Here is a 20,384-nt window from a genome sequence, read left to right as displayed (position 1 = left end):
GGTGACGCTCCTCTCCCCATGCGCAGGGGACATCGGGGACAGGAGCTGGGCTGCTCCCTGCTGAGCCCCCCATGGAGCCCCCCAGTGCAACCAGCACCGGATCCCCCCACCCCGCTGTGCTGGGACCAGTAATGAGCAGGCCATCGGCTGTCCCCACCACCACGGTGTCCCCTGGGGGGCCACCCCCTGCCAGCCCCCCAGTACCGGGTATGGCCGCCGTGACCGTCACCCCCCCTGCCACGGGGCTGCCTGCTCTGCCTGCGCCCCCCACCGGGGTCCCCACCCCGACAGCGGCAGGTAAGGGGGCACGGCTCAGCACCAGCCCCAGGGGGGGCACACACAGAAACTCCCCCTCCCCTGGCACCGCAGGGGGACACGGGTGTCCCTGGGGCAATGTGGGGACAGCTCCCCGGCTTGCTGCTGGGGGAGCTGTGGGGCTGGGGGATGCCATGGGGGCAGGGGTCCTGTAGGGTCGGGAGGGTGTAGGGTCGGGGTGTGCCATGGGATGGGTGCCACGGGGCCGGGTGTTTATGGGGCAGGAGGTGAGAGCCCAGAGGTGCCCCCAGGAGCGGGCACAGCCCCGGGGCTCCCCCCCAGCCCCTTGTGTCCCCCCCCCAGAGCGGCTCCTGCCCCGGCTCCTGTGCCCCGAGGACCAGTTCCCCTGCGATGTCCTGGGCTGTGTGGATGCCACCATGGTTTGTGACGGGCGGCCCGACTGCCTGGACGGCTCGGACGAGGTGCACTGCGGTGAGCCCCCCGCCGCCCCCCCCCAGAACCCACACGGAGAGGTCCTGGGGGTGCCGAGCCCCCCGGCCCTGCCTGCGACCCCCAACTGAGCTCTGCCCCCCGCCCGCCCCACAGGGACCCCCCCGGCCTCCAACAGCCCCCCAGCCCCTCTGGTTTGGCCCCCAGGGGCCCCCCCCACCTGCTCCCCCAAGCAATTCTCCTGCGGCACCGGTGAGTGTCTGGCCCTGGCCAAGCGCTGCGACCTGCACCGGGACTGCGCCGACAGCACCGACGAGAGCGGCTGCGGTGCGGGGGGACGGGGTGGGGAGGGATGGGGTGGGATGGGGATGGGGATGGGATGGGGATGGGGATGGGATGGGGATGGGATGGGGATGGGGATGGGGATGGGGATGGGATGGGGATGGGGATGGGATGGGATGGGGATGGGATGGGATGGGATGGGATGGGATGGGATGGGATGGGATGGGATGGGATGGGATGGGGATGGGGATGGGGATGGGGATGGGGATGGGGATGGGATGGGATGGGATGGGGATGGGGATGGGATGGGATGGGATGGGATGGGGATGGGGATGGGAATGGGGATGGGGATGGGATGGCGATGAGGACAAGGAAGGGGATAGGGACGGGGACAGGGACATTGATGGTGCTGGGGACTGGGATGTGGGCAGGAATGGGGAAGGGGTCTCCCTTCATCCCAGAGCATCCTGTGCCTGGCCAGCTCCAGCCCTCTGCCCCTTTGGGGACCCCAGGACACCCCAAGTCTGGTGACACTGGGGCTGGTGACACTGGGCTTGGGGCACCAAGCAGGGCTGAGCATTGGCTCTGTCCCTATGAGACCCCCGTGGGGACAAGCCCCAGGCGTGGGGAGGGTCCGGGGCAGCCCTGACCCCTCTCTGTCCCCACCAGTTGACTGCATCCTGTCCCCGTGGGGGGGCTGGAGCGAGTGCAGCCGCTCCTGTGGGCTGGGGGTCACCGCCCGGCAGCGGGTCCTGCTGCGGGGCGCCCTGCCGGGGGGCTCCTGCCCGCGCCCCCACCTCGACGCCCGCTCCTGCTTCCTGCGCGCCTGCCCAGGTACCGGCCCCCACGGGACCCACGCTGCTGGGGGGGCTCTGTCCTGGGTGCATCGTGGTGGTGGGCACCGTGGTGGGGCACGTTGCACCCCGTAGGGATGGGAGTGCCCGCAGTGCCCCCATCCCGCTGCCCCCCCCAGTGCCCGGTGGCTGGGCTGCGTGGGGCGCCTGGTCCCCCTGCGACGCCGAGTGCCAGGGAGGGGTGCGGAGCCGCAGCCGGAGGTGCACCGACCCCCCGCCCAAGAACGGGGGCCAGCCCTGCCCCGGGGAGGCCCTGCAGAGCCAGCCCTGCAACCTGCAGCCCTGCGGGGACACCACAGGTAGGGGACGGGGGGACAGCAGGAGGGGGACACGGAGTTAGGGGGGGTGATGGCGTGGGGATGTGTGCTGCGGGCAGGGGGGGCACGGGGCAGCACCCCACCCTCACAGCATCCCCTGTCCCCTCAGAATGCAGCCCCGGGATGGTGCTGGTGCGGGCAGAGGATTGCGCACGGGGCTTGGTGCCCCCCTGTCCCCAAGCCTGTGGGGACCTGAGTGCCACCGCGAGCTGCCAGAGCCCCTGCCAGGAGGGTGAGTAGTGGGGCCAGGGTGGCACAGGGGTGGCACGGGGTGGCACAGAGGTGGCACAGGGGTGGCACGGAGTGGCATGGGGGCAGCACAGGGTGCGCATGGGGGTGGCACAGGGGTGGCACAGGGGTGGCACGGGGTGCCGGTGAGGGCACAACGGGGCTGAGCTGGTGCCTCCGGGCAGGCTGCCGGTGCCCGCCAGGGCTGTTCCTGCAGGAGGGCGCCTGCGTCAACGCCAGCCAGTGCCACTGTCACCTGGGCCAGCAGCGCTGGCTGCCCGGCCGTGTCTTCCTGCGGGACAACTGCAGCCAGTGGTGAGCGGCAGCACCGTGCCCCCTGCCCTGTCCCCGTGCCCGGGGACACCCCGCACACTGCCCGGTGGCTGCTCCTCGTCCCCGTCCCCATGGCTGAGCCCCGCTTCTGTCCCCAGCGTGTGCCAGGACGGGGCGGTGACATGCGAGGAGCTGCCCTGTCCCATCCCCTGCGGCTGGTCCGCCTGGTCACCGTGGACCCCCTGTGACCGCAGCTGTGGCGTGGGGACGCAGGAGAGGTTCAGGTGTGGGGCTGGGGAGGGGGGCCAAGCCCCACGGTGCTTGGTGGGGACGGGGACCAACACAACGCCGTGCCCACAGGTCCCCTTCCAACCCTGCCTCGGCCCACGGCGGAGCCCCCTGCGACGGGGACGCCCGGGAGGTGCGCGAGTGCCACACGCCCTGCGCCCCCGGTACGTGCACCCCCCTGTCCCAGCGATGTGGGGGCTGCTGCGGGGACCCCCAGCACCCCGGGGACAGGAGGGCAGCCGTCCCCTCTGCTCACACCACCCCCGGTGGGGGTGACGTGGGGGTGCCCGCGGGGGGTGCTCCGGTGTCACGCGTGCGTCTGTCCCCGCAGAGCCCAGCAGTGGCTGGAGCGCCTGGACCCCCTGGTCCCCCTGCTCCCGGAGCTGCTTCCACCACGTGGACCACCGTGGGAGGCGGCGACGATTCCGGCACTGCGAGGGGCTGGGGGGCACCTGCCCGGGGCTGGGGGCGCAGGAGGAGCCCTGCGACACGGCCCCCTGCCCGGGTGAGCGCCCCGGACAGCTTGGGGCATGCTGGGGACGTGGGGGGCTGCTGGTGGCACCAGAGCCATGGGTCTGGGGGAGGCTGGACCCACTGGGGAGCCCCTGCTGCAGGTGGGGGTCCCAGGATGTTTGGTGAGGGGGGGTCACGAGCCCTTCTCCCCGCAGTGGCAGGCGTCTGGATGCCCTGGTCCTCCTGGTCCGAGTGCTCGGCTCCCTGCGACGCCGGTGTGCAGACGCGCAGCCGGGCCTGCGCCCCCCCTGCCTTTGGGGGGGCCGAATGCGAGGGCCCCCTCCTCCAGACCCGCGACTGCAACCCCCAGCCTTGTGGAGGTGCGTGCACGGCGGGATGCGGGGCTGTGGCTCCAAGGGGGGACCGATACCAAGCCCTGCTGCCCGCTGTCCCCGCAGCGCAGTGCCCCGGCACCATGCGGTACCTCACGGCCGAGGAGTGCCGGAGCCGGGGGGGGCCCTGCCCGCGGCTGTGCCGGGACCTGGAGCCCGGCGTGGTGTGTGCCGCGCGCTGCCAGCCCGGCTGCCACTGCCCCGCCGGGCTCCTGCTGCAGGACGGGAGCTGCGTGCCACCCGGACGCTGCCCCTGCCACCACCGCGGCCACCTCTACCAGCCCGGTGACACCGCCGCCCTCGACGCCTGCAACAACTGGTGGGGGTCACACCGGGGATGGGGTCTGGGAGGGGTCCTGGGGGGCCCAGCCCTGCTTTCCGCCCCCCCCTCTTTGCTCACATCCCCTCTTGTGCAGCACCTGCGTGGCCGGGGAGATGGTGTGCGGCACGGAGCCCTGCCCAGGTACCAACCCAGCGGGGGCCATGGGGGTGAGTGGGGGGTCCCGGTGCCCCCTGGTGCTGGGGGCTGAGGGTGGGGGGGTGCAACGAGTCCCCAAAACCCCCCCAGTGCCCTGCGGCTGGAGCAGCTGGACGGCCTGGAGCTCCTGCAGCCGCAGCTGCGACGTGGGGACGCGGCGGCGCTACCGAGTGCCTGGGGTGCCCCCCCCAGCCGAGGGGGGCCCCCCCTGCCAGGGACCCAGAATGGAGGTGGAATTCTGCAGCCTGCAGCCCTGCCGGGGTGAGCAGCCCCTGGCACCCAGGACCCCGGGGTGGGGGGTCACCAGGGGGGTGCCATGGGGAGGGGGTCCCCTTTGGGGTGTCCCCTTTGGGGTGTCCCCAAGGGGGTGTCCCTGGGAAGGGTGCCATGGGGTGGGTGTCCCCGGGGGGTGTCCCTGGGGAGGTGCCATGGGGAAGGTGTCCCCTTTGGGGTATCCCCTTTGGGGTGTCCCCAGGGGGTTGTCCCTGGGGAGGGTGTCCCAGGGATGTGTGCCCCCCCCATGTGTGGGTGTTTTGGGGTGAGTGTCCCTTGTGTGTGGGCGGCTTTGGTGTTGGTGTCCCTGGGGTGTCCCTGGGGTGGGTGCCCCTGGGGGGATGCCCTCAGGGTTGGTGCTCCCGGGTGGGTGTCCCTTGGGGTGGGTGTCCCTAGAGAGGACACCCCCCGGGACACTTGTCTATGGGATGGGTGCCCTCAGGTGGGTGTCTCCTGGGGGTGTCCCTGTTGGGGGGTGCTCCCTGGAGGGGGGGGAGTACAGGACCAGGCAGCACCCCAAACCTCCCCCACGTGCGCAGGGGCTGTGGCACCGTGGGGGCCGTGGTCGGGGTGCTCGGTGCCCTGCGGGGGCGGCTACAGGAACCGCACGCGGGGGGGCTCCCCACTGCGCGGCCTCGAGTTCAGCACCTGCAACCCTGCGCCCTGCCCTGGTGAGCCCCGTCCGTCTGTCCGTCTGTCCGTCTGTCCCTCTGTCCGTCTGTCCGTCCACCCCAGCACCCCACCCTCATGTCACTTGTCACCCCACCCCGTGCCGCGCCACACCCCGGCGCACCCCGGCGCACCCCACAGGCGTTGTGGGGGCGCAGAGCCGTGTCCCCCCCCATGCCACCACCCCCCACACCGTGACACCCCCCCCACAGTGCTGGGGGGTGCTCAGGGGGTGTCTGTGCCCCCCCTTCCAGGCGAGGAGCCGGGTGTCTGCCCCCCCGGCAAGCAGTGGCAGCCGTGCGCCCACGTCCCGGCCTCGTGCGCGGAGCTGAGCGCGGCCCCCGCGGCCGGTGGGCGCTGCCACCCCGGCTGCTCCTGCCCCCCGGGGGCCCTGCTGCTGGTGAGAGGGGACGGGGAGGTGGGGAGGGGGTGGTGGGGACCCCCCCAAAGCCATATCCCGGTGCCACATCCTACAGAACGACGAGTGCGTGGCGGAGGAGGAATGTCCCTGTGCCACGGACGGCGCGCTCTACCTGCCCGGGGACACCGTGCCCCGGGGCTGCCAGAACTGGTCAGTGCCCATTTGGGGGGGGGGTCCCGGCTGCTGCTGCCCCCCACAAACCTTCACCCTCTGTCCCCAGCTCCTGCATCGCCGGCCGGGTCACCAACTGCTCCCAGGTGGCTTGTGGTGACGGTAAGACCCCCGCCAGCCCCTGCCGTGCCCCACCCGTGCGGGGTGGCTGCATGGACAGCCCCGACCCTGCCCTGGTGGCTCTGTGGGGACACGTCCCTGCTGGCCCCTGAGGATGGTGGCACTTGGAGGGGTGCTCCCCAAAATGGAGGGATGTGCACAAAAGTGAAGGTCTGCCCCAAAGTGGAGGGGGGGGGTAATCTGTCCCCAAAAGGGAGGGATGTGCCCCAAATTTGGGGGAGATGTATCCCAAACTGGGGGAGAGGGGGGAATCTACCCCAAAAGAGAGGGATGTGCCCCAAAAAAGAGGGATGTGCCCAAAATGGGGGGATGTGCTCAAAAGGGAGGATCTGCCCCAAAATGGTGGAGGGGGGCAAATCTGTTCCAAAAGGAAGGGATGTGCCCCAAACTGGGGGAGGGGGAGGAGGGAATCTGCCCCAAAAGGGAGGGATATTCCCCAAAAAGGAGGGATGTGACCAAAATGGAGGGATGTGCCTACAAGGGAGGGTCTGCCCCAAAATGGTGGAAGGGGGCAAATCTGTTCCAAAAGGGAGGGATGTGCCCCAAACTGGGGGGGAGGGGGGAATCTGCCCCAAAAAGGAAGAATGTGCCCCAAAATGGGGACACCTGCCCCAAGGCGAGCTCTGGGCTGCACCAGCGCCCCCAAACCTCCTGGGGCCCACGCTGATGCCCCCTACCCGGGGCAGAGGGTGAGCCCCAGACCCCCTGGACCCCCTGGACCCCCTGGAGCGAGTGCTCGGCCTCCTGCGGGCCAGGCCAGCAGCGCCGCTACCGCTTCTGCGCCCCGCGCCCTGGGGCACCCTGCTCCGAGCCACAGTCCCAGGAGCGCCCCTGCCTCCTGCAGCCCTGTGCCTGTGAGTAGCCCCCTGGGGGGCTGGGGTCCTTGGGGGGCCATGCCGGGTGCTGAGCAGCCCCCCCGTGCCGCAGGGCCAGGCGGCTGGAGCCCCTGGAGCCCCTGGAGCAGCTGCAGCCGGAGCTGCGGGGCCGGCGTGCGCAGCCGGAGCCGTGCCTGCTCCAACCCCACACCCCAGGGCCAGGGAGACTTCTGCGAGGGCCCCCCCGTGCAGCTGGAGCCCTGCGGCACCCAGGAGTGCCCCGGTGAGCTGGGGGGCCGGGGGGATGTGGGGGACACGGGGGGTCCCGTGCTGATGTCCCCATCCTGCTGCAGCTCCCGACTGCGCCGCGGTGCCGGGCTCGGTGTTCAGCCCCTGCGGCCCCCCCTGTCCCCGCTCCTGTGATGACATCTCGGTGAGCCCAGACCCCCCCATCCAACATCCCCTGAGCCCCCCAACCCCGCCGGTGTCCCCAGCCCCCTGACCTCTGCGGGTCCCAGCACTGCGCCTGGCGCTGCCAGCCTGGCTGCTACTGCACCGGGGGCGCGCTGCTGGACGCGGCGGGCACGGCGTGCGTGGCCCCCGAGAACTGCTCCTGCCTCGACCTCCGCACCGGGCAGCGGCACCAGCCTGGCCACAGCGAGCCCCGAGGGGACGGCTGCAACAACTGGTCAGCGGGGATGGGATGGGATGGGGCTGGAGGAGGCAACCAAGAGGCCCGACTGCCCCATCCCCATCCCCATCCCCATCCCATCCCCATCCCCATCCCCATCCCCATCCCATCCCCATCCCCATCCCCGTCCCCATCCCCATCCCCATCCCATCCCATCCCATCCCATCCCATCCCCATCCCCATCCCATCCCATCCCATCCCATCCCCATCCCCATCCCCATTCCATCCCCATCCCATCCCCATCCGCATCCCATCCCCATCCCCATCCCATCCCATCCCATCCCATCCCATCCCATCCCATCCCATCCCATCCCATTAATCCCATTAATCCCATCCCCATCCCATCCCATTAATCCCATTAATCCCATCCCATCCCCATCACTGCTCTACCCCACAGCACCTGCACCCGGGGGAAGCTGCTCTGCACCGGCGTGCCCTGCCCTGGTGGGTGCCCCACACGGGGCGAGGGATGGGGACGGGGCTGTCCCCATGCAAGGGACACCACAAACACCCCCCTCCTCACCCCGCAGTGCCCGGCGGCTGGTGCGAGTGGTCCCCGTGGACGCCGTGCTCAAGGACGTGCGGTGAGGAGAGCTCCACGCGGCACCGCGCCTGCTCCTGCCCCGCACCACAGCAGGGGGGCCCGGGCTGCCCCGGGGGGCAGGAGGGGCTCGGGGCCACCGGGACCCAGCTGCAGCGCAAGGACTGCCCCAACGCCCCCCCATGCCCTGGTGGGTATCGGGGTGGGGGGCACAGGGGGTGAGGTGCGGGGTGACCCCACGGCTCAGTGCCCATCTCCCTCTCTCCTGCTCGCAGAGGATGGGGTCTGGGGCTCCTGGGGGCCGTGGTCGCCGTGTGGGGGCTGCGGGGGGCTGGCTCTGCGCACCCGCTCCTGCTCCGGACCCCCGGCACGCTCCGGTGGCCGGCCCTGTGCCGGCGAGGCGCGACAGAGCCGGCCCTGCCCGCGGGGTGCCACCGGCTGCCAAGGTGAGTCCACAGGGCACCAGGGGGCACAGACCCCTCCCCAAAACCCCCTCCAACCCCCTGCACGGTGGGGCCATGCGTGCCCCATCCCCGGCCCCCTGGGACGTGCCCACTGCCCGCAGGGTGCGGCGGGGACCTGGTGGCCCTGTCCTGTGGCAAGCCTTGTCCCCGCTCCTGCTCGGACCTGCGGGAGGACACAGCCTGCCTGGACGGACCCCGCTGCCAGCCCGCCTGCGCGTGCCCCCCCGGCCGCCTGCTGCAGGACGGTGCCTGCGTCCCCCCCGAGCGCTGCCGCTGCCCACGGGGTGCGGGGACGGGGTGGAAAAGGGGGGAGGGCGCTGGGTGCCCCTGGATGGTGGGGATGGGTGCGGGGTGCACGGGGTGGCAGGGAGGGGGTACAGGGTGTAATAGGGTGTGGGGGTGGGTGTAGGGTGCTGGGGGGTTCTTGGGATGGGGTACAGGGAATAATAGGGTGGTGGGGATGGGGTGCAGGGTGCTGTTTGGTGGCAAGGATGGGGTACAGGGTGTTAATGGGGTGGCAGGGGCACAGGAACAGGGGTGTGCCAAGGACACAGGCAGGGCACAGGAGGTGCTGGGCAGGGTGGGGCTGGGGGCAAAGGATGCACCCCCCTGCAGGGACCCCCGAGGAGGGGAACTGGGACGGGGCCGACCCCGAGCAGGAGCTGCAGCCGGGTGAGACCTTGCAGAGACCCTGCCAGAACTGGTGAGTGCCCCCGACCCCACACCCAGCCCATGGGGAAGAACCCCACGGGGCCATCCCGCTGCATGGGGGTGGCACGTGAGGAGCCCCCCGACCAGCCCTGACCCCTGTCCCCCCCATCCCTATCCCCCAGCACGTGTGAGGCCGGGGCGCTGCGGTGCCGTGCCGACCCCGAGTGCCGCGTGGACGGGGGCTGGAGCCCGTGGGGGCCCTGGTCCCGCTGCTCCCCCGGCTGCAGTGCGGGCACCCAGGCATCCTCCCGGCACTGCAGCAACCCCGCACCACAGCACGGGGGCCGGGGATGCCCCGGGCACAGCCAGCGCCAGCGGCCCTGCCCCGCCACCGAGGGCTGCCCAGGTGGGGACAGTGGCACGGCTGGGGCGCACAGGGCACGTGGGGTGGGTGAACAGGGGGTATGGGGTGCACGAGGTGCGTGGGGTGCATGGGGTGGGTGCACGGGGTGCATGGTGCAGTGCCGTGCAGTGCGGTGCAGTGAGGTGTGGGTGATCCAGCTGGGGCAGCACAGATCCTGCCCAGGGCTCTTTCCCCACGGGGTGTGGGTGCTGGTGCCACCGTGGGTGCTGGTCACATCCCTCGGGGTCCCCCCGTGCCCCACGTTGCTTCCCCTGTGCTGCAGAAGAGGAGCCGTGGAGCGAGTGGTCCCCGTGGGGGCCCTGCAGCGTCTCCTGCGGTGGGGGCGAGCAGCTCCGCCGGCGGGACTGCCCCCCTCCAGGGGGGTGCCCGGGGCTGGCCCTACAGAGCAAGACCTGCAACACCCACGTGTGTCGGGGTGAGTGCCCTGCCCTGCCCGGGGGTCCTTGGGGTGACACGGAGGGGATGGAGCAGTGTGGTGTGGGGGGTGGGGGTGGAGTTGTGTGGGGTGTGTAGGGTGGCGCGGGGTCCTTGGGGTGGCATTAATGGGAAGGGGTGGCACGGAGTGGATGGAAGGGCACGGGGTGGCACAGGGTGTCATTGGGTCCTCGGAGTGGCATTAATTGGAAGGGGTGACACAACGTGGATGGAGGGACACGGGGTGGCACATGGGGTCCTTGGGGTGGCATTAATTGGAAGGGGTGGCAAGGGGCAGATGGAGGGGCATGGGGTGGCACAGGGTGGCACAGGGTCCTTGGGGTGGCATGAATTCAGTGGGGTGGCACAGGGTGGATGGAAGGGCATGGGGTGGCACATGGGGTCCTTGGGGTGGCACGAGGTGGATGGAGGGGCATGGGGGTGGCACCCCCAAACCACGTCCCTGCACACGAGCCAGGGCTTCGGCTGCTGGCGGAGTGGGGAGGGCGCAGGGGCTCCAGGACCCCCATGGCACAGCCGCCCTCACCCCCGTCCCCACGCAGAGGCGGGCTGCCCGGGGGGGCGGCTGTACCGCGAGTGCCAGCGGGGCGAGGGCTGCCCCTACAGCTGCGCCCACCTCGCCGGCCGCATCGCCTGCTTCCCCGGGGGGTGCCAGGAGGGCTGCCACTGCCCCGCCGGCACCCTGCTGCACCACGGGCAGTGCCTGCAGGTCGGTGCCCACCCCCCCTCCCTGCACCCGGGGGTCCCGTGCCCTTTCCCCACCCCTGCCAGCCCCTGGCTGCGTCCCCTGTGCTGCCTGCGCACCCATGGGTGCCTCGTGGTGTGGGTTTCTCCGGCTCCCCCCTCCCCTGGGGAGGCCCTGGAGTGGGTGCGCAGGGCTCTGGGTGCCCCCCGGTGCCATGGGGGCTCCCTGGGGCTGCGGGCACGATGCCGATGCCCTGTGCAGGAGTGTCCCTGCGTGCTGACAGCCGAGGTCCTGCGGGAGCTCCAGAACAGCTCCGCGGACCCCCAGGAGACCCCCACCCTCCTGGGCACCCAGGGGCCGCCCCTGACGCTGGACCAGGAGGTGCCCCCCGGCAGCACCCTGCACTCCTCCTGCACCACCTGGTGAGCGCCGGGGGACCCCTCCCCACGCACCCTGCTCCCCTCCCCGTCCCCCTCCCCATCCCAACCCCTTCCCCTGCCCCTTCCCACTCTCACCCAGCCCCTTCTCGCCCAGCACCTGCCTCCACGGCCGGCTGAACTGCTCGCAGCCCCTGTGCCCGCGGGACGGGGGCTTCGCGCCCTGGGGTCCCTGGAGCAGCTGCTCACGGAGCTGCGGGGGCCTGGGGGTGAGGACGCGGCAGAGGGGCTGCACCAACCCCCCCCCTGCCCGGGGGGGCCGCGACTGCACCGGGCCCCGCTCCGACAGCAAGTACTGCCAGAGCCCCGAGTGCCCGGGTGGGTCACAGCCCCCTCCCCTCGCCCTGCCGGGGGTCCGGCTGCCCCACGGGGACCGGACCCATGTGGGCACGGGGCTGGGGGTGCGGGGGTGTCACCGCCTGCTCTGCTCCCTGCAGCTGTGGCCGCCCCCACGAAGGAGCCCAGCCCTGGTGTCCCAGGTGAGGGCTGTGCCATGGGGGGTCTTGCTGCCCTGGGCATGGTGGGGGCCCCTTCATGGAGCTCCCACCCTGCCTGGGGGGGGCTTCTTGGAGCCTTGTGCTCCTGGCAAGCCCTGGCCCTGCTCCCAACCCCCCCGTCCTGGGCAGGTGCTGAGGAAGAGGAGGGCTTCGGCCCCTGGTCCCCCTGGAGCCCCTGCTCCAAAACCTGCACCCGCCCCGAGCGCCCGGCCACCAAGAGCCGCGAGCGCCTCTGCAGCGGGGCCGCCAACTGCAGCGGGGAGAGCTTCCAGGAGCAGCCCTGCAACCTGCCCCACTGCTCAGGTGGGGCTGGGGCCGTGCCCCCCTGCCCAGGGGCCGGGCACCATCCCCTGCGCCCCTGCCCAGCACCCAGCGGCGCAGCCACGGGTGGTGCCATGCGCCTTGTCCCCATGTCCCCACAGATGCCCCCCCGTGCCAGGGCGAGGACTGTGCCGGCCTGAACTGCTCGTGGACGCCGTGGGGGCCGTGGGCCGAGTGCTCCCGCAGCTGCGGCGTGGGGGTGCAGCAGCGCCTGCGTGCCTACAGCCCCCCCGGCACGGGGGGCCGATGGTGCCCGGGCATCCTCAGCGCCTACGTGCAGCGACGCTTCTGCAACCTCCAGGCTTGTAAAGGTGGGAGGGGGGTCCCCAGCACCCCAGGGAGGGGCCCCAGCACCCCAGGGGGGGTCCCCAGCACCCTGGGGGCTTTGCCTGGCCCTGGCTGGGCACCAGCCCCCATGGCACCTGATGGGTTTGATGCCCACCCCCTCGTGTGTCCCCCCCCCCGGTGGCAGTGGATGGCGCCTGGTCTGCGTGGAGCCCCTGGTCCCGCTGTGACAGGACGTGCGGGGGGGGGCCGCTCCGTGCGCTCCCGCTCCTGCACCCGTCCCCCCCCCAAGAACGGGGGGCAGCGCTGCCCGGGAGAGCGGCACCACCTGCGGCTCTGCAACCCCCAGCCCTGCGGTATGGAGACGGGGGGGGACGGAGACGGGGATGGGGATGGGGATGGGGTCCCTGGTGCTGTGCTGATGGGTGCCCCCCTCCCAGGGGCCGGCTGCCCCCCCGGCATGGCCCTGGTGCCTTGTGCCAACCGCTGCCCGCGGCGCTGCGAGGACCTGCAGGAGGGCATCGCCTGCGGGGACGAGGAGCGCTGCGAGCCCGGCTGCCGCTGCCCCAACGGTGAGTGCTGGACTTGGAGGGGTGCCGGGGGGCAGAGCCTGGGCCCCCCAAGGTCTGTGGGGTGCCCAAGGTCTGCGGGGTGCCCCCGCACTGATGCCACCCACCCGCAGGCACGCTGGAGCAGGACGGGGGCTGCGTGCCCCCCGCGCACTGCGAGTGCACCGACGCCCAGGGCCACGGCTGGGTGCCGGGCAGCACCCACCACGATGGCTGCAACAACTGCACGTGCCGGGGGGGCCGCCTGCGCTGCACCCACCTCCCCTGCCCGCCGCCCCCTTGCTCCTGGAGCCACTGGTCCCGCTGGGCCCCCTGCAGCGTCACCTGCGGGGACGGCCAGCAGACGCGCTTCAGGTGGGGACACAGCCCCTGGGACCCCGCAAGGTGGTGTCGGGGGGCTGCCACCCACGTGTTTCCCCCCCCCCTGCTTTGTCCCCCGGCAGGACCCCCACGTCGGGCTCGTGGGATGAGGAGTGCCAAGGGGAGCACGCGGAGAGCCGGGGCTGCGCCGAGGGGCCCTGCCCGCCCCTGTGCCCCCAGGAGGGCTGGGAGAGGCGCCTGGGGGACACGTGGAGGCAGGGACAGTGCCAGCAGTGGTCAGTGTCCTCGTGGGCAGGGGGCCGGGAGGGGCTGGGGCTGCTCCTGCACGAGCTGCCCCATGGGCACCCCCTGCCCTGTGGGCATCCCCTACCCCATGGGCATCGCCTGTCCCGTGGGCACCCTCTGCTCCATGGGCACCCCCTACCTCAGGGGCACCCCCTTCCCCCATGGCACCCCCTGTCCCTTGGGCACCCCCTGCCCCATGGGCATCCCCTGCCCCCATGGACACCCCGTACCCCATGGGCACCCCCTACCCCATGGGAATCCCCTGCTCCATGGGTACCCCCTACCTCATGGGCACCCCCTGCCCCCATGGACAGCCCCTACCCCATGGGCATTCCCCACCCCATGGGCACCCCCTGTCCCATGGGCACCCCCTGCCCCCATGGACACCCCGTACCCCACGGGCACCCCCTTCCCCCATGGCACCCACCCTCCCTGTCCCCTCCCGCAGCACCTGCACCCCGGAGGGCACGGTCTGCAGGGACACCCCCTGTGCCGGTGAGTTCTGCGCACCCCTGGGCGCAAAGCCCCAGCCCCCTGCCAGCCTCCCGGGGCCAGGCGGGGGGTGGAGGGGACCGAGGGACACGGTGCCCCGTGACGTGCCACCTCGCCATCCCAGGGCCCGAGCAGTGCACGTGGGGCGCGTGGAGCCCCTGTTCCCAGACCTGTGGCACCGGCCTGGCCACCCGGGAGGGTTCCTGCCCCTGCCCAACCCCCGGGACCCCCGGTGTCCCCTGCAATGACAGCACCGGGGCTGGTGCCAGCCCGCGCCGGGAGCTGGAGGCTTGCTACCTGCAGCCCTGCCCAGGTAGGGGGGCGGGCAGGGGCAGGGGGCGATGGGCTCGTCCCCATCCCTCACCCTCGTCCCCTCTCTGCCCCAGACGAGTGCTCCTGGAGCCCCTGGAGCCCCTGGAGCCCCTGCTCCTGCAGCTCCCCGCTGCAGCACCGGCACCGGCACCGGCACGGCCCCGGCACCTGCGTGGGGCTGGACGGGGAGCTCCGCGACTGCGACACCTCGGGGTGCTCGGGTGAGGAGGGGGCTGCTGGGGACCCTCCTGTGCTGGCACTGCCCGGTGCCGTCACCCTCCCCAAACCTTCCTGTCCCTGCCTCCTGCCCTGCCCCTGCCCGTCCTGGTGCCTCCGGGGGTGCACGAAGCGTCTCCTCTCCCCGCAGACACCAGCTGTGAGCCCCCCTTCGAGTTCCAGCCCTGCGCCCCCCCCTGTGCCCGGCTCTGCTCCTCCCTGCAGCACCCACAGCTCTGCCTGGCCCTGCCCCGCTGCCTGCCCGGCTGCTTCTGCCCCCAGGCAAGGGCAGGAAGGGGTGGCCGGGATGGGTTTTGTGGGGTGGGGGCCACCCGGGTGGGCTCTGTGGGGTCAGGGAGGGCTTGGGAAGAGCCTGGTGCCCACAGGGAGCCCTGGGTGCAAATGGATGGCTGGGGGGACACTGCGGGGACATTGTGGGGACTTTGTGGGGATGCTGCATGGGGATGCTGAGGGCACACCCCATGTGCCCCCCTCCACATCCCCCTGTCCGGGCAGGGGCTGCTGGAGCAGCGCGGAGCCTGCGTGCCCCCTGAGCAGTGCGACTGCCTGCACACCAACGGCTCCGGCGGCCCCGTGGCCCTGCCTGCGGGGAGCAGCGTCCTGCTGGGCTGCAAGAAGTGGTGAGGGGGGGCTGCTGGGGGGCTGGGGGTCGCCCCCACACATGGGGGGCCATGGGTGCCAGGGGCTCACCGCCGTTTCCTTGCAGCGTGTGCCAGGACGGGGCCCTGCGGTGCAGCAGCGAGGGCTGCCAGGGTGAGTGTGCCCCCCGATACTGGGACAGGACCCCCAGCCCCTCCTGCCCCATGGGCTGTGCCCGTGGTCCCATATCCCCTGTGGGGCACCCCGGGGGCTCCCAGCCCCCCAGCAGCTCCGTGTCCTCGCAGGGCTGCTCCCGCTGAGCCCTTGGTCGGAGTGGGGACCCTGCGGCCCCTGCCTGCCCCTGCCCGCGCCGCTCCTGCCCCAGCCCAAGGAGGCTCCGGGTGACCTCGTGCCCCAGGTTTCGCTGCAGCACCGCTACCGAGCCTGCCTGGACCCCGAAACCGGCCTGTCCTGGGCTGGGGATGCGGCTGCTTGCACGGCGGAGCTGCGCCAGGAACGGCTCTGCCCCGACCCCCACGTGTGCCAAGGTACCGGGGGTGCTGCGGGGTGAGGGGCTGAGGGGTCCCGGCTGCAGGTGGGTGACGCCCTCGTCCCGCAGAGCTCTGCCTCTGGAGCCCCTGGGGGCCCTGGGGGCCCTGCCAGCAGCCCTGCAGCGGGGGACACCGCCTGCGGCACCGACACCGCCAGAACCCGGTGGGCAGCGGGCACTGCCCGGGGGCATGGTCCCAGAGCGAGAGCTGCAACACTGCCGTCTGCCCAGGTAATGTCCCCCTCCCATCCCATCCCATTAATCCCATTAATCCCATCCCCATCCCCATCCCATCCCCATCCCCATCCCATCCCCATCCCATCCCATCCCCATCCCCATCCCCATCCCCACCCCAACCCCATCCCCACCCCATCCCCATCCCCATCCCCATCCCCATCCCATCCCCATCCCCATCCCCATCCCATCCCCATCCCATCCCATCCCATCCCATCCCATCCCATCCCATCCCATCCCATCCCCATCCCCATCCCATCCCCATCCCATCCCCATCCCCATCCCCATCCCCATCCCCATCCCATCCCCATCCCCATCCCATCCCCATCCCCATCCCCATCCCCATCCCCATCCCATCCCACCCCCAGACCCCCACCCATCCTGGGGCTGCCCCCAGCCGCCCCCCAGCCCCCTGCTGCTGCCCCCAGGGGAGGTGTGCGAGGACCGGGGCAAGGCGCCCGCCGCCCCCTGTGCCAACGGCTGCCCCCGCGCCTGCGCCGACCTCTGGCCCCACGTGGAGTGCGTGCAGGGGGGCTGCAAGCCAGGTACGGCCCCCCACCCACACCTCCCTGCACCTTTCCTGCTGGGTGCTCGCAGCACCCATGGGTGCACGGCTCCTCCTGTCCCTGCAGGGTGCCGGTGCCCCCCGGGGCAGCTGCTGCAGGACGGGGCGTGCGTGCCCATCGCCGAATGTCGCTGCGGGCTGCCCGGGGCCAACAGCAGCCAGGAGATTTGGCCAGGGGAGGTGGCCGAGGTGGAGTGCCACAACTGGTGGGTGCCGGGGGGCAGGGGACAGCAGGGGGGGGCACCGGACGCCCTGTCCTTGGGCTCGGGGCCCCCTCCTCACGCAGCCCCTCTCCCGTTTCAGCACCTGTGTGAACGGGACCTTGGCGTGCCCGGTGCTGCCGTGCCCGTCCTACGGGCCCTGGGCTGCCTGGAGCCCCTGCTCCAGCAGCTGTGGGGGCGGCCGCACCTCCCGGCACCGCTCCTGCCTGCCGAGCCCCGGGGGGGTGCCCTGCACGGACACCAGCACCCAGGAGACCACCGGGTGCAGCCCCCAGCCCTGCCCCGGTGAGCGCCCGCCGGCACCACCACCGGCACCATCAGGGCTTGGCACGGTTTTGGGGTGGTGCTGACCCCCTTCTGCTCCCCGCAGCCGGCTGCCAGCTGAGCCCCTGGTCCCCCTGGAGCCCCTGCAGTGCCAGCTGTGGCGGGGGCAGCTCGGAGAGGCGCCGGGAGCTGCAGGGAGGCGAGGAGGAGCCGTGCCCGCTCCCGGTGCTGCGGCAGCTCCGCGTCTGCAACGCCCACAACTGCACGCCGGGTAGGGCAGCCCCAGCGTGGGCACCCCACCGAGGGTCCCAGGGGTCTGGGGGCGGTGGGATTTGCCCACCCCCGCTGACTCCAGCCCCCACCCGTGCCCCGCAGGGTGTCCCCACAGCCAGGTGTACGGGGACTGTGCCAACGCCTGCCCCCGCTCCTGCGCCCACCTCCGCCCGGGGACGCAGTGCCTGCAGCAGCCCTGCCAGCCCGGCTGCTCCTGCCCTCATGGACAGGTGGGGCCGTGCCGCAGCCCCCTGGGGCACGGGGGACGTGGGTTTGGGTCGGGGCAGCGGCCTCAGGGTCCCCCCTCACCCGCAGGTGCTGCAGGACGGTGCCTGCGTGCCCCCCGAGCGGTGCCGCTGCGTGCTGACCCCCGCCGTGCCCTGGGCACTCAACCTCTCCAAGGAGGAGCAGGAGCAGGAGCACGCGCCGGGCAGCCTCCTGTGGCACCGCTGCAACAGCTGGTGGGTGCCCCCCGCCCCACAAAACCCCCCCAGACCCACGATGCCAGGGTCCGGGTGGGCTCTGAGCCGCGCTCTGTCCCCAGCGTCTGTGTCCGTGGCACCTTCAACTGCTCCCAGGAGGACTGCAGTGGTGAGAGAACTCCCTCTGTCCCTGTCCCCGTGCCCGTGCCGTGGTCCCCATGCCACAGCTGGGCCCTGCTCATGTGTCCCCCCCCCCCGCAGTGGACTGCCTGTGGTCCCCGTGGTCACCCTGGTCCCCCTGCTCGGTGACGTGTGGGGTGGGCGAGCGGCTCTCCCGCAGGCACCCCCTCCGGCAGCGCCTCTACGAGGGGGCAGAGTGCCTGGGGCCCCCCCTGCGCCGGGCTCCCTGCAGCCTCCCCGACTGCGGTGAGTGCCCCCAGACATCCCAGGGAGGTGTCTGGGGACAGGGGGGGGACAAGGCACCACGATGGGTCCATTTATGGGGACGTTGCTCCACGAGGTCTCACCCAGCCCTGGGGACACCGGGGGGGCAGCGAGGGAAGGGGCAGAGCTGTCACCCGTGGGATGCCAGCCCCAGAGGGGGCTACGGCAGCGGTGGCAGTGCCCAAGCACCCCGCGGGGTTCGTTTGCCACCGGCTGAGCCACCCTGGTTGCCACAACCCCAAGGGCACGGCCGGTGCATGGCCGGTGACGTGTCCTGCACCACCCTCAGCTTGCCTGGAGGGTGAGCGCTGGCAGGACCCCGGGGTGCAGGACCCTGGGGTGCCCCCCGTTTGCGATCAGAGCTGCACGGACATCCCCGGTGAGACCCCCCCCGGCTGCAGCACGACCCCAGCCCCCGGCTGCGCCTGCGAGCCCGGCCGCTACCGCAACAGCAGCGGCCGCTGCGTGCCCGCTGCGCTCTGCGAGTGCCTGCACCGGGGGCAAATCCACGAGGTGAGCGGGGCCACGGCCACCTGCGGGTACCTGGGGGTGCCTGGGGGAGCCTGGGGGAGCCCGGGGACCCCCCCACTTTGCACTGCTCACCCTCTTCCTCCCCCCCAGCCCGGCAGCGAGTGGCAGGAGGAGTGCGCGAGGTGCCGCTGCGTGGACGGCAGGGCTGCCTGCACAAACGGCTGCCCCCCGCTCTCCTGCCCCGAGGTACAGCCCCAGCCCCCCCTGCTGCCCCCCAGCAGCCCCCCAGCTGCCCCCCCCAGGGCTCCAGGAGATGCTGATGCTGCTGTCTCTGCAGGGAGAGGTGAAGGTGAAGGAGCCAGGACGCTGCTGCCCCGTCTGCAGGATGGAGTGGCCAGGTAAGGGCCTCCCAGGGACCCCCCCCACGGCTCTGCCCCAAATCTTGGGACCCCCCCACCCACATGGGGCTGGCCAGGTGGCCACGGGGGTGCTACAGCTCTGCCTCCCCCCCCCCTCCTTGCAGAGGAGCCATCCTCCATGTGCCGGCTCTTCACCGAGCTGCGCAACATCACCAAGGGGCCCTGCTCCCTGCCCGGGGTGCAGGTCAGCTTCTGCAGCGGGCGCTGCCGCTCCCGCACCGCCGTCACCCCCGAGGTGAGCCCCCCCTCCATCCCCTACCCTCACCCCTCCTCGGTGCTGGGGGTCTCATGGTGCGGGAGGTCTCGTGGCACTGGGGGTCTTGGGGTGCTGGGGGTCTCAGGGTGCCGGGGGTCTCATGGCACTGGGGTTCTCGGGGTACCAGGGGTCTCAGGGTGCTTGGAGTCTCGTGGTGCCGGGGGTCTTGGGGTGCCGGAGGTCGCGTGGTGCCAGGGGTCTCGGGGTACCGGGGGTCTCAGGGTGCTTGGGGTCTTGTGGTGCCAGGGGTCTCATGGTGCTGGGGGTCTCAGGGTGCTGGGGGTCTCGGGGTGCCAGGGGTCTCATGGCACGGGGGATCTCATAGTGCCGGGGGTCTCGTGGTGCTGGGGGTCGCGTGGTGCCGGGGGTCTCGTGGTGCTGGGGGTCTCGTGGTGCCGGGGGTCTCAGGGTGCCGGGGTTCTCATGGTGCCAGGGGTCTCGTGGCACCGGGGGTCTCGGGGTGCCGGGGGTCTCGGGGTGCTGGGGGTCTCGTGGCACTGGGGGTCTCATGATGCCAGGGGTCTCATGGTGCCGGGAGTCTCGTGGAGCTGGGGGTCTCTTGGTGCCAGGGGTCTCGTGGCACCGGGGGTCTCATGGCACTGGGTGTCTCAGGGTGCTGGGGGTCTCGTGGTGCTGGGGGGTCTCAGGGTGCTGGGGGTCTCATGGCACTGGGGTTCTCGGTATACCAGGGGTCTCAGGGTGCTTGGGGTCTTGGGGTGCCAGGGGTCTCGTGGTGCCGGGGGTCTCGGGGTGTCAGGGCTCTGGGGGTGCCGGGGGTTTTGGGATGCCGGGGGTCTCAGGGTGCTGGGGCTCTCAGGGTGCTGGGGGTCTCAGTGTGCCAGGGGTCGCGTGGTGCTGGGGGTCTCAGGGTGCCGGGGGTCTCGTGGCACCGGGGGTCTCTTGGTGCCAGGGGTCTTGTGGCACCAGGGGTCTCGTGGCACTGGGGGTCTCATGGTGCCAGGGGTCTCGTGGTGCCAGGGGTCTTGGGGTGCTGGGGGTCTCGTGGTGCTGGGGGGGTCTCGTGGTGCGCAGCGCGGTGACGGTGCGGCCGTGCAGGAGCCGTACCTGCAGACGCTGTGCGAGTGCTGCAGCTACCGCCTGGACCCCGCCAGCCCCGTCCGCATCCTCAGCCTGCCCTGCGCCGGGGGCACGGCGGAGCCCGTGGTGCTGCCCGTCATCCACAGCTGCGAGTGCAGCAGCTGCCAGGGTGAGCAGGGGCTGGGGGGGCTGGCGCGGGGGTCCTGAGCAGCTCCGGGACCCCCTCGCTCCATCCCCAACCTCTCCTCACCGCCCTGTCCCA

General features: G+C 72.1%; 1 protein-coding gene across 1 annotated transcript in view; it reads left to right on the top strand.

Annotated features, from left to right (window-relative positions):
* Window positions 1-20,384, top strand: part of LOC137851961 (SCO-spondin-like) — a 35,234-nt gene that overhangs the window by 14,718 nt on the left and 132 nt on the right. Inside the window, 61 exon segments of the mRNA XM_068673124.1 lie at window positions 27-297; window positions 619-747; window positions 862-1,032; window positions 1,657-1,821; window positions 1,961-2,140; window positions 2,268-2,390; window positions 2,572-2,701; window positions 2,818-2,943; window positions 3,020-3,111; window positions 3,279-3,452; window positions 3,616-3,780; window positions 3,859-4,111; window positions 4,209-4,255; window positions 4,361-4,531; window positions 5,083-5,214; window positions 5,467-5,612; window positions 5,689-5,783; window positions 5,854-5,906; window positions 6,611-6,778; window positions 6,852-7,022; window positions 7,093-7,172; window positions 7,258-7,427; window positions 7,828-7,874; window positions 7,961-8,161; window positions 8,247-8,417; window positions 8,537-8,719; window positions 9,051-9,138; window positions 9,269-9,492; window positions 9,773-9,925; window positions 10,488-10,654; window positions 10,892-11,052; window positions 11,165-11,385; window positions 11,505-11,546; window positions 11,694-11,867; window positions 11,987-12,196; window positions 12,358-12,410; window positions 12,412-12,526; window positions 12,611-12,742; window positions 12,853-13,093; window positions 13,183-13,335; window positions 13,794-13,840; window positions 13,962-14,150; window positions 14,224-14,370; window positions 14,517-14,647; window positions 14,882-15,006; window positions 15,093-15,139; window positions 15,271-15,513; window positions 15,585-15,746; window positions 16,178-16,294; window positions 16,382-16,520; window positions 16,618-16,820; window positions 16,906-17,070; window positions 17,175-17,302; window positions 17,388-17,533; window positions 17,617-17,663; window positions 17,756-17,920; window positions 18,228-18,451; window positions 18,560-18,655; window positions 18,747-18,807; window positions 18,933-19,063; window positions 20,141-20,291. Coding sequence (XP_068529225.1) covers window positions 27-297; window positions 619-747; window positions 862-1,032; window positions 1,657-1,821; window positions 1,961-2,140; window positions 2,268-2,390; window positions 2,572-2,701; window positions 2,818-2,943; window positions 3,020-3,111; window positions 3,279-3,452; window positions 3,616-3,780; window positions 3,859-4,111; window positions 4,209-4,255; window positions 4,361-4,531; window positions 5,083-5,214; window positions 5,467-5,612; window positions 5,689-5,783; window positions 5,854-5,906; window positions 6,611-6,778; window positions 6,852-7,022; window positions 7,093-7,172; window positions 7,258-7,427; window positions 7,828-7,874; window positions 7,961-8,161; window positions 8,247-8,417; window positions 8,537-8,719; window positions 9,051-9,138; window positions 9,269-9,492; window positions 9,773-9,925; window positions 10,488-10,654; window positions 10,892-11,052; window positions 11,165-11,385; window positions 11,505-11,546; window positions 11,694-11,867; window positions 11,987-12,196; window positions 12,358-12,410; window positions 12,412-12,526; window positions 12,611-12,742; window positions 12,853-13,093; window positions 13,183-13,335; window positions 13,794-13,840; window positions 13,962-14,150; window positions 14,224-14,370; window positions 14,517-14,647; window positions 14,882-15,006; window positions 15,093-15,139; window positions 15,271-15,513; window positions 15,585-15,746; window positions 16,178-16,294; window positions 16,382-16,520; window positions 16,618-16,820; window positions 16,906-17,070; window positions 17,175-17,302; window positions 17,388-17,533; window positions 17,617-17,663; window positions 17,756-17,920; window positions 18,228-18,451; window positions 18,560-18,655; window positions 18,747-18,807; window positions 18,933-19,063; window positions 20,141-20,291 — 8,812 coding nt within the window.

This window comes from Anas acuta, chromosome 2, assembly GCF_963932015.1.
Source record: "Anas acuta chromosome 2, bAnaAcu1.1, whole genome shotgun sequence".
Taxonomy (NCBI): domain Eukaryota; kingdom Metazoa; phylum Chordata; class Aves; order Anseriformes; family Anatidae; genus Anas; species Anas acuta.
The sequence above is the reverse complement of the archived record's forward strand: the minus strand, read 5'-3'. Positions and strand labels throughout refer to the sequence as shown.